At 39.1% G+C, this 12,831-nt stretch overlaps 1 protein-coding gene across 1 annotated transcript in view; it reads left to right on the top strand.

The window, feature by feature from the left end:
• Positions 1 to 337: 337 nt before the first annotated feature.
• Positions 338 to 12,831, top strand: part of Sptlc3 (serine palmitoyltransferase long chain base subunit 3) — a 114,916-nt gene continuing 102,422 nt past the window's right edge. The window contains exon 1 of the mRNA XM_057780912.1: positions 338 to 461. Within this exon, the coding sequence (XP_057636895.1) occupies positions 345 to 461 (117 nt within the window). The 5' untranslated portion in view covers positions 338 to 344. The remainder of the gene's footprint in view (positions 462 to 12,831) is intronic.

The following is a 12,831-nucleotide window of genomic DNA, read 5'->3' as shown; positions in this document are numbered from 1 at the left end:
CTCCACCACTCAGCCCGCCTCCTCGGTGTTTACCCCTGGAATTTTCTGTCTCCAAGTTTCCTCTGCCTCAGAGAGCAGCTAACAAGGCAAATTCCTTTGTAGTTTCAGAAGCAGGCTTGTTGCCATGGAGTCCACAATGCCACTGGAGTAGACTAGTAAAAGGTAACCACTAAAGATCCTGTCCATAGATAGGCTGTGGTTCCTCTTCTGGAAAAGCCTGACTGGTAGGATTCCTTTAAGGGCTCAGCCCCAAAGTGTTTTATGTCATCACTTCAGCTACTTGAAAACTGAAGCTACAGGAGACCTCTGAAAGAGAACCTACTGGGCTCAAAGGCTTCCCACCAATGGCCAATCCTAGAGGTACTGCTGTTACTAATGGGACTTTCCACAGCCCCAAGACTCAGCACAGCAAATGGCAAAGCACTGACGGTGTGAAAAACGGAATCCCAAAAGAAGCCCAGGTAAGAAGCTATCACCTACATCCTTAATCTGCATGGTCCAAATATTTCCATATTTCTTAGCAGCATAATTTAAGGTAGTCTTTACTCAAAGTTTCTCTTGGGAGATGTTTTATTGTCTTGACTCAGCCAATCAGCTAATATCTGTTATGTGTGTCTGCTACAAAGCTTAGAGGTGGCTAAAAGGGAATTTCTTCTGTAGACAAGAGAAGACGCAGACAGAGTCACAAGGTCCCAGATTTTATAAAATAAAGAGTTTGTAAACTTTTCATTTCCTATCAAGCACTTGGGGGGCATCAACATTGTAAAAGATCAAACTTTTTGGGCTATCAAGCAACTTGCTACACTCACAATGCTTCAGAAAAAAAAAGAGATAGAGAGAAGTGATGGTAAATCTTGCTGAGATCATGGGGTAGATAATGCTTGTCCTTGATGCATATGAAATGCTTTTCTGGTTGAAAAAAAATTTTTTTTGGTGTTTAACAGAGTATTGTCATAGCCACAATCTGATGAGAGACTGGGGTCTCTCTTTGGACTCCCTCCTCCAGTATCCCTTTCTGAAAACCACTTCTGGAAGTGTAGCTTAGGGTGTTCTGCACACTGAAAGTAAAGCAAAGTCTTTAAAACAGACTTTCCAGTTATTTCCATTTCGCATTTTTCCCTCTTTGGGGCCTCTGCTGTTATAAAATATTTGAGGGTATGTAATAGGGAAGAGAGACTCAAGCAATTATTGAAAATAGCGTCTCAAATCTGTGGGGTTCTTGAAGAAAAGCATCTGTGCATGTCACATACCTTGCCAAGACTTTCTGGTCTGAGTCACACGGTGAGCTAACCTGCCTTAAGGACAAGCTTGAATAGACAGATAGGCAATCTCACTGTGGGGGAATTGGCAGAGCTGTGTGTAGAACCCCATGGAATCCTCCCCTTGTGAGCCAGCCTCTGCTTGAGGAAAATGTTAGGTTGTGCCAAGCACCTAAAACAGAGAAGTCTGGCTGGGGACAGGCCTCCATACTCTGAATCAAATTTGCACACCCACTTGGGAGGCGCAAGGGGCACTCAGGATCCTGGCTTGTGTGGTAAATGGTATGGCCCCTAAGTGTATCCATCTTTTATCCAAAGACATTTGGAAGCACCTACCAGAAATCTCAGGCTGAAGCAGGATGAAGAGAAAGGGCATTAGAAGGCTCATGGCACTATACATCCTCCACTCAGATCATTGCTAAGATGCCCCTTGTCCCTGAAGTACCTGTTTCACTAGACACTGTTTACCACCTAGGTTTTTCTGAATCTTGGGTATCTTATTTGACTATAGATGCCTTCGAAACAAGTTTTTCTTTTCTTTACTTATCTTGATTTCATAACTATATTCTAGTGTTTGAAACTGAAAGAGTAAATAGAAAACACAGACATTCCTATATAAGAGTAAGGTCCCTCCTGTACATGAGTGTAACTGTACAAGTCCGTAACATACTTAGTCATGGAAGCTTCTGGAAGTGCATACATAATGTCACTACTGTGGACTTTCCTGACAGCTCTTTCTGAGAAGATCCTGTTTGCTAAGATATATTTAGATGTTTCTAAGTTGAAATTGGCTTTCACTAAGGTGCTCAGTTATGTCTTAATAAATATTTCCCTGAAATAATAAACTCTGCTGAGTTCATAACAGAATGAAGTAAAAAGGACCTATGTTATCCTTCTAAAGTGTGAATAAAGTTGTCTTTATTATCATGATCCTCAGGCAAAAGTTCTACTTCATGGGCCTCTTAACAAGCTATGTCTTGACCAACAGTCTTGCCTGTTGGCAAAAGCAATCCATGGGAGCTTGTAGATGTTTGAGGTCAGTGGTCTTTCAAATGCTTTGTCGGACTTAGGTATTTCGGAACAGTGCCTCAAACCCTACCAGTTCGAATGAAGATCTCTTTAGCTTTTCTTCTGCTTCTTTGTGCGCACACAGACATCCAGTTGCCACTTTCACATACAGGCTATTCTGTAGTATTCTATTGGTAAACGATTTCCCAGCATAGCAAGCAAAAGATAAACACTGTTAGGCAGGAACTTGGGAACGTCCTCCCCTTTCTTCCAGTGTAGCTTGGTGTGAACTCTGGGATTCCTGTATGTAGGCTCAGTACCCCAACCTCACAACTGAACAGGAGCCAGAACTTTCCCACTCGGAAAACATCTAGAGTTTCTTTCTGGAGCTTTTCTGAGCCTTAATTCTATTGCCTTTCTTTTCTCGTTAAGCCTCATATGACCCAGGGATGAACTGAAATGGGCTTTCGCCACCGATTAAGTCCATTCTTTGCTCACTTCTAATATGGCTTCTGTGTTGTTATGCTTGTTAGAATGCTATTGTCCAAACAACTGAGCCTCCCTCCCCACGAGCATATCCATGTGAAGCTTGGTTGGCTTTCAATACCCTTAAATTTTATGATCTCTTTCCTGGACAGTTGCAAAGTTTTCCAATTTTGCCTTTGGTTTCTATTTGTTACCAAGTCTCACCATCAAGATGACTGAAAGTGGTCAATATTATCCTTTCAAGGCTTGGATAATTCATTGCTTCAAAAGTTTGTTCTTCAATATAAACTGTTCTTCATTCTTAATCTCATCCTTTATAAAAATCTTGTGGCATAGACATAATGCAGGCAAGTTCTTGTGACCCTAGCTGTGAGAACAGAGATAAGTGACATACAGTCTCTGAGAAATGAGACTTAATAGAAGATCCTTGGGTTAGCTGTACTCATGACCTCAAAAGGAATTTAGGGAGACCAGCCTCACTCCGCTTCCTTTCTGGTGATGTGATCTCTTCCTTTCCCATATATTCCCACAATTAAGATGCCATATCACAAGATCCTCATAAGACCTGAGCCAATACTGACATTATACCCTTGAACATCCTGTATTGTTACTTTCATAACTTTTTATCTTGATAAAATTATATTATTTCAGACATTTTGTTTTTATAATCAAAACCTTATCAAAATGGAAATTTGTTGCAAAATAGTTGTTCATAATTATTACCAGACATGTGAATGTGGCAGTAGCTTTGTAGTTGAATGATAGGTTGTTAGAGAGTTTGAAGGAGCAGACTAGAGATATCTCTGACTCTGCAGCTAGTGTTGTAGACCATGCCATGAGATATTGAAAGACAAGGATGTTAGGGAACTAATCCTAGATGGCAGTAAGGAACCTATCAGAAATTAGAGGAAAGGACTCCATCCCAGAAGCAAAGGGAGGATAAATAGACTGTGCTTTCTAGCTGGAGGAACTGGATAGTCACAGTATAAAAGCTATTGGAGGGATCAGAGGGATTGCCACCACCATCTTAGGAAAAAAATGCATAAGCACCGAGCTATGTAGACCATGCTTGAGATTTAGATAATTGTAATTTCGTCATCACAGAAGACTGAATTATACTATTAAGTGATGTACACAAACCTTACCCACTGAATTTAGCAAAGAAGATATCAAATCCCATATTATTTCCATGAATTTTCATAGAGCAGAACCATGACAATATCAACAATTTTTAACAGTATAAAAATTTAAAACTTTACATAGTAACATAAAATACAGTGAAAACTTAAAATTTGCAATATAAATGAAGGGATGGACTGTAGAGATGGCTCAGTGGATAAGAGCACTTGCTTTTTTTCAGGGGACCAGGGTTCAAGTCTCAGCACCCACATGGTGGCTCACAACCCCCCATAACTCCGTCTTCAGGAGATCTGGCACCCTCTTCTGACCTTCACAATCACAATGCACATGTGCTGTTCACTTATATACATAGAAACAAAACACTCATATAAAGAAAATAAAAATAAATAAATCTTATTTATTATTAATAAATATTAATAAATAATAATATTAATAAATATTAAAGATTTATTTATTTTTATATAAATATTTATACAAATATATATAAATTTTTATACAAATATATATATTTGAAGGGAGAAAGCCCTTACAATAGTGCCAAGATTAAAAAAAAAAACCATAGGAAAAGATTTAAAATTAAAGTACAAAATAATTTAGAGGTAATGATAAGACACTACTGAGAGCCATGAACAAAAAGAAATCCTATAATATTGATAGAAATATCAAGATGAAAATTTTCCAGTTTTGTCTATTGTCATCTATAAATTTCATGTGAATATAATATGTTTTAAGCCAGAAAATTTTAAATTATATGGAAAAATAATAAAAGAAAATAAATAGAAAAACATTATTTGAAAGGATAAAATAATGAGGGATACTTAGTACTAAGTTATACATGAAATAATTAGAGCCTTTTATATGAACAAAAAATATACAGATTATAAAATTCATACATAAAATAGAGGATATTCTATATTTTAAAAATAGTATTTACATAGAGAAAGCTATTGTAATTAAGCATAAAATTCAAGATACAAGCTGGGCAGAAGAGGTGGACACCTTTAATCCCAGCACTCAGGAAGCAGAAGCAGGAGGATCTCTGTGAGTTCAGTGCCAGCCTGGACTACAGAGCTAGTTCCAAGATATCCAGAGCTAAATAATGAGACCCTGTCTCAAAAAACAAAACAGACAAAAAATATTCAAGATCCACAAAAGAAGAGGCTAAAAACTTATCAGCATAAAAATCAAGCATTTCTTTTGAATGACAAAACCAAAATTACATATTAAAAAAAGACAATACTATAAAATCATCAAAAGCCATATTATAGGCCAGGAAAATGTTTACAATTCACAAAATTAAATGAAAAAATCTATGGGGACATTTAGAACCCAACATTGAAAATGTCTTAATTCCACAGAAAAAAATAGGAAAAATATATATTTTTTTTAAAAGGTGAGAGGGAGCCCACTGACTCTGGACTGACAGTGAAGGAACCAGCATAAAACCAAACTAGGTCCTCTGAATGTGGGTGACAGTTGTATGGCTGGGGCAGACTAGGGCCACTGGCAGTGGGACCAGGATTTATTCCTAGTTGAACTGGCTTTTTGGAGTCCATTCTCTGTGGAGGGATATCTTGCTCAATCTAGATATAGTAGTGAGGGCCTTGGTCCTGCCTCAAAGTGATGTGTTAGACCTTATAGACTCCCCATGAGAACCCTTATCCTCTCTCTCTGGGGAGTGGATGGGTGGATGGGGTGGGGGAAAGATAGGGGAGCAGGAAAAGGGGAGAGAATGGGAACTGGGATTGGTATGTAAAGTGAGGAAAGGTTGTTTTTAAAAAACAAATTTCAATTGAAAAAAGGTGAGACGATGGGGATGGAGGAGGGATCGCCATAGAATCACAGAGAAATAAAGACCCACTTTCTTAGCTTTGTCTGTGAAGTGAGAAATCAGGCTGGAATGCAGTTTGAAGATCTCATCATGTAGATCAAGACAACTCCAGTGAAAAAACTAACAAAATTTTCAGTCACTGCTTGGTGTCAGTCATTTAACATAATAGCAATATTGCTAAACTGATCTTTATTTTCATTTTTGTATAGATAAGAAAACTCAGGTGCTAAGAGCATAAGTCACTTCTCAAGGCCACAAACAGCTAGAGAAAAAATCTGTGCCATGAGTCATTCACCCGGAAGGACTTGGGCTCCCACTGTAAGCTCAGAATCCAGCAACACCCTGCTGTCCTTCCTACTGCACACCATTCTGTAGTTGAAAGTGTCTAAATTAACCACAAAAATAATTATAATACTCCCCAACATGCACTGAGCTCTTTCAAAGCACCGGGCACTCTAAGTGTCTTACAGCCACTATCTCACTGCGTTCTACTTGACTTGCTTCCGCAGTGAGGAAACAAAAAGCTTAATCAAAGTCACCTGATTATAATAATCAAAACAAAGTTTGGAAATAAGGTTTGCTCAATCCTTGATCACAAGGCTTTGTTCCTTAATTTACACTGCCTCTCTAAACACAAACCAGTATTAGGAGTGAGTTTCGCTCCCCCATTGCAAAGAGGCCCATGGCATCCAACATTAAAGGATAGTGTTAGTATGGGTTGTAGGTACTATGGGTTGATTTGTCCTTCCTCTTTGGTTCCTAATAAAAATGTGAGGTCTTTTTCACAAGTAACTCTACACTCACGCATTAGAGTTTTGCCTATACAACACTGTCCAACCACAGACACACCAAGACAGTGAACGACTCAACTCCATGCTTCACTGTAAACAATTCTGAGTTAAAGAACATAGATGCCTTCGTGACCTTGAGTCATGGGGACACAGAGTTTAGCCTATCAGGAGCCCTAGAGCTAAGTTGCCTGGTACTTTAGAATGGCAGTCACTTTCAGAAGCTAACGATATGCAATCTTTTCTAAAAAGGACTGGTATCTGCAAATAATAGGTGGCACAGTAAGTGAACGGTGACTGTGGATTTTTTATGGCATTTTCCCATTGAGAGACAGAATCTCATGCTGTTCCCCTGGAATCTAGATTTGACCTAATGGCTTACATAGCTAATATAGAATGACTAAGGGGCAACCTGGAACTCCTGAGACTCAGCTCAAGAAGTCTTCAAGAGAGAACCCAGTCTTAAGAGAATAGTAGCTCTTAGAACTTAGATAGCATTCTTATCAGGAACCCAAGTAGATAAGGTAAAGCCCAAGTCTAAGAAGAAATTGTGCGGTGTATGTTCTTAGACGAGATGACTCACTAACTTGCCCACCATGTGAGTGAGCGAGCTTCATGGGGGCTTCACTCTCCTGGGGGCCTGTCCGTTTCAATTCATTCCTGTGTCCCATCTGAGCTCTGCCAAATGGCACGTTTCCAAATGGTGGTTGTTTTCAATGTAGTGAAGTACGAATCATCAATAGGGAATGGACATATAGGCATTCTATTTCTTTAAAAATGCATAGAGAAGTCATGCTTTCATAACCATTTTCGGTACTTACACTTACGTTTTGAGGAGTTTGTTTTGAACACCCATTACTCTCTACTTTGGCCCACGATGCCTGCCTTTTCTCAGGTTGTAAACAAACATTTGCCTTATTTTGTTCAGTTTTATTTTGTTTGGTATGAAGGTTCACGTGCTTAACTCTTAAACTAGAGATGTACCTAACTACAAAATCCTAATGCAGCAACTCAAATACCTTCCACACAAAATCCAAAATGAACCTGGGAAGGCAACAAATGGTCTGTTCATCTTCACATTCCTGGGCTGTTGTATTCACATCTGGTCTAGGAACGCACAAGCTAGAATTCTTGTGATTGTCTCTTTACACCACTACACATCCTTAGTAAATTTATTTCTCTTTCTGCCTATAGTGAAGCCCAATATTATGTATTAAAATTACCTGTCAACCCTTTCCCCTCTACTGCTATTGTAGGAGTGTCTGGTATAGTAGGAGCGCAGTAAATTTCAAACATAAACTCTGAGTTCCTCATCCAGTGGAAACTTAGCAATCTTCACATGGTTTGGCTTACCAGAAGTATTTGTCACAACTATTCACTTCCCCTTTACTATTGTCTGAGTGTTGACTGAGAATTTCCTCCAAGAGTTCACATGTTAAAGCCTTGGTACTCGGTATGGTGGCACCAAGGTGAAAGGACTTTCGAAAGCTAAGCCTAATGAAAACTGATTAGATAACAGAGACTGCCCATGGAAATAATGAAGGTAGTTCTTGCGAGAGCCTGCATTAGCCCTCATGAGAGGAAGTCACAAGAGGGCATCCAGTCCTTAAGTAAAATCTCTTTGTCTATAAGTGATCTCTTATTCTTTTCCACGAAGTAATAGAGTCAAGGGAACCCTTGCCAGGGCCAGCACTCTGCTGCTTGGAGACTCAGCCTCTAAGATTGTCAGTGAAATAAATCTCTTTGTAAATACTTAACTTCAGGATTGCAAAAAGTAATGAAAAAAATGACTGGTACCCTTTTTTCTTAAGACATGCCTGCTCTTGATTTTCCTCCTTTGTCAGGAACTATTCATTTCTAGTGTCTGTTCTTGTTTCTTGCTCATGTCTCTAACCTGTAAACAATGGCAACCAACCCCAGGCTCAACTCTTGCACCTCTTCTATTTTTCCAGTTACACCATTGGCTCTTCATAGTGCTATCTATCTTTCATGATGGTCTGATCTTGCCTCTTCACTATACCTACACTATGTATTTGTGGGTCTCATTCTTCCTCGGGGATCATTGGTCACTGCTCCATGAGGGTGGAGGGAGCCGAACTGGGGAACCAGGATCAGGCGTCTCTGGATATGATGGCAATAACCCTCTGGATAGATGACTTCACTATGGCAACACAACTTTATTTCACAATCTAGGAAATATGTAGGAGTGGGAAGCATGAGGATAAACCCTAATTTGTATTGTGTTGTGCTCCTTCCTTATAACTATACCAGTGGAAGCGCAGCCCTATCAAAATGGCTGGAGCATTAACCTAGATCATGTGAGGAACAGGGGAAACACATTTGCAGGAGCTACGTTAAGTGTCATCGTTGAGATAAGTCAGGCATCCAGGCCTAGAGACATCCTTCAGCTAAGGTTAGTTAGGGATCAGGAAGCTTCTGTTGGGGGAATAAAGCCCTCCACGTTGCTGAGCTTGGAGAGAGCTGCCAAGATAGACTGCAACTTACGATCAGCAGAGCTTCCCAACAGGACCTCCAAACAGGTATTTGCAAACAGTTATTACGTGCGCGTGCGCGCACACACACACACACACACTTGACACCCAATTTAATCTCTGTCCCTCTGTCCTTAGATGAGCAAAAAGTTCTTAAACTTAACTTATAAGCAACTGAGTTCCTGATACTCCTCTCTCCATTGCTCAAATCTGTTCTGGTTATGGTCTTCTCTTCTCAATTAAAAAAAAAAAAAAAAACAAACTTTATCTTTTTTGTGATCAAAAACTTAGGTATCACTCATGATATTCCCTCTTTCATTTTAGCCATTTCATATTCAATTCTCACCTCCTCTCTCTCCCTCCCTCCCCCATCTCTCTCTCTCTCTCTCTCTCTCTCTCTCTCTCTCTCTCTCTCTCTCTCTGTGTGTGTGTGTGTGTGTGTGTGAATGAGTGAATGTGGAGTGTAAAAGAGAGCATTGGATCCTCTGGAACCTGTGAGTTGCCTGACATACTGGAATCAAATTCAGATCCTCTGCAGGAATAGTAAACACTCTTGCCTCATTAGGACTGAGTTTAAAAAAATTATCTCTTCTGTATGATGCATAGAATTTATTGCAACTGTCAACGTTTACAGCCTGCTATCATGCTATAACCATTGTGGGAGAACATGGTGACTAATAAGAATCTGCTTCACCTGGGTGTGGTAGCCCACACCTATAACCTGGCACATAGGAGATGGAGATCTGAGAATCAGAACCAGCCCGACTGTGAGAATCTGTTAGAGAGAGAAAGATAGAGAGTAGAGGAAGGTAGGAGGGAAGAGGGGAGGGGAGAAGAAGAGAAGGAGGAAGGGGGAGGGAAGGAGAGAAAGAAGGAAAGATACTATCTTTGTAAAAATCCCTTGTCACTAGATTGTTTTGGACAGCCGGGCACCAGACATTTTTGTGGGGGATACACACAGTACTTGTGCTATATTCCAAACCTGGGGCTAGAATCAAGCTTTTAAAAGTAGGACGTGCTGAAGATAGAAATGAAATGTAGCTCATTTGCGTCAATATGAATCTTACCACCTCTTAGAAGAAAATAAAATCTGCCTAGATTAGGAAGAAGCTGGTTAATTCCCTCAGACACGTGGACTTGTCATTAGGTACCAATAAATCCTCCATTCCTCAGAATCTGATGCCTAAGAAAAGTCAGTTCAATCTACTTTGCCATCAGTGACTTCATACAAAAAAATAATTTTCTAAAATTTAACTAATAAATTTTTACATTGTCCTACAGTTAAGAACTTTGCATAATACTAATTTATTCAGTCTTCAAATATCCAAACAAGATTAAAGTGTTCTTGTGCTCATTTTACAGATGAGAAAACGGAGTCTTAGTCAAGTAACTGACTAAACATCTCGTTACATGTATAAGCTAACCATGCATCTGTATTTTTGTGACTAGACCAAAACCTTTTATTACAGAATTTCATTACAAGTGTTTGCAAACTTACAGAATGTTTTTAAAAACGCTACAAGAAATGCTCAGAAAGCTATCATTTACATTCTACAACTGATATTTTGTTATATTCTGTTGTAAATCTACGCATTTATCTATCCCTCTGTTTATTTGTAAATTCGTACATATTGTGCATTTCAGAGAAGTTGTAGAGACATTACACTTTGTCCCCAAACTACTAAGCATGTGATCCATGAACTAGACTTAAATATTTGTAAATAGTTTTTTTAATCTGAGGTAAAATTTACAATGAAATACACATATATAAAGTATATCTTTCTGTAACTTTTGATCTACACTGTTTTCAGATTAATTTTACTAGATAGATTTTCCTAAGACCATGTGACTTTGGAAGCTTTTCAACTTCTTAACATAGAAGAATTTAATCGCTACCATGAGAACCAATACACAGATTAGCATCTCTATAGATAAAGGTAGCCCAGATAAAGGAACGGTTCACCTGCTGGTTTTCAACCAGAAAAATGTCCCTGTTGTTGAACCATAATTCCAATGGGATCAAGAGCTCCTTTCATTTTTGTCTGTAGCTCCCACTAGCTCAGGTCAGTTGTTTTTGTGGGTTTTCCCATTATGGTCTTAACTTCTTTGCTCAAATTATCACTTTTTCCTCTCTCCAACTGGGCTCTATGAGCTCGGCACAGTGCGTAGTTGTGGATTTCTGTATCTGCCTCATGAGTTACTGGATGAAGGTTGTATGATGACAATTAAAATAGTCATCAATCTGATTACAGGGGAAGGACACTTAAGGAACCTTCTCCACTACTGCTTAGATTCTTAGCTGACATCATCCTTGTGGATTCCTGGGAATTTTTCTCATGTCAGGTTTCTCGCTAACCCAAAAATGGTTTCCTCTATCAGGATATCTATTTCCTTACTCTCCCTTTTGTACCTTCCCCAACATGACCTTCCTGATCCCTCCTGTTCTCCTCCACCTTTTATTTGTATTTTAAATTCAACAAGCTTAATAAGTATTAGTTGCTTAATGCTCAGCCTGAATCCAGGTGGAAAGAGTCACAGGTAATAGAGAATCGTGGAGGTTACTGTGGGACTTTGGAGAAAGATGTTGTAACGTTGTCTAGAAGAGGGAGGGAATGTTTCATCAACCATGAAACAATTGACCAAGGGCTTGAATGATGAGCCAAGAAGATAAAGGCATGTAGCAATTGGGTGGAAAGATTCCAAGAGAGAAATGAGAGCTTCAGGAGAGATGTGGGCCCCTTTACCTCTGGACAACCGCTTTCATCATCTTGGTGGACGTTTTATTCCATCTCGAGTCCTCAAGTTCTTTATTCTGCAATTGCCAGAGAACTTCCTAGTGTTAATGCCAATGTAATATTTAGTCCAGAATTTCCAAAGTACTCCCTGCAGAAATAATCGTGACTCATGGGATTTGAAAGAGTGCTCCACTTTTTCTGACTCCTGGGGACTCCTAAGGGTGTGAGAGCCAAGAGAAGATCTACCTGTTTATCACTGTATCTCTGTCTTCATTTGTTGGTTGAATCAGTTGATTCAGGGCTATAATTACATCAAAGCTAAATGCTATTTAACTTTGTGGACCCAGTAGATTTCCACCTTCCCTATTTCATGCCTGAGTTGCCTTTGGGAATTACTTTTCAGCATTAAACTGAGTTTTTTAGCAAGATGATGTCCTTCTAGGTTCTACTCCTTCACATTCTAAGGCAGAAATGGAAGGTTTTACATGTAGTTTTTCTTTTCTTTTTTGAGAAAAAGGAAATATATTTACTTCTTTTTTTGTTTTTTTGTTTTTTTTTAATTTTCGAGACAGGGTTTCTCTGTAGCTTTTTAGGTTCCTGTCCTGGAACTAGCTCTTGTAGACCAGGCTGGCCTTGAACTCACAGAGATCCACCTGCCTCTGCCTCCCGAGTGCTGGGATTAAAGGCGTGCGCCACCACCGCCCGGCTATATATTTACTTCTGACAGATACATTTTTACAATTTCAATTTTTAATAGTTCTTAAAAATTATACAAAGTAATGAGTTTTATTATAGCATTTTTATATATGCTTACCATTTGTTTGCTCTTCTTTGCTACAGACAAAAATGAAAGTAGCTCTTGATCCCATTGGAATTATGGCTCAACAACAGGGACGTTTTTCTGGTTGAAAACCAGCAGGTGAACCCTTCCTTTATCTGGGCTACCTTTATCTATATAGATGTTAATCTGTGTATTGGTTCAGTCTTCAGAAAGCTTCCATCAGTAGTAACTAAATCAGGTATCTTAAAGCACAGAGTGACTACTACCAGGAAAATGTTGTGTCTATGAGGCTTTATCAAACATGACTGTTT

The sequence above is a fragment of the Chionomys nivalis genome, chromosome 9 (assembly GCF_950005125.1).
Source record: "Chionomys nivalis chromosome 9, mChiNiv1.1, whole genome shotgun sequence".
Taxonomy (NCBI): Eukaryota; Metazoa; Chordata; class Mammalia; order Rodentia; family Cricetidae; genus Chionomys; species Chionomys nivalis.
The sequence above is the reverse complement of the archived record's forward strand: the minus strand, read 5'-3'. Positions and strand labels throughout refer to the sequence as shown.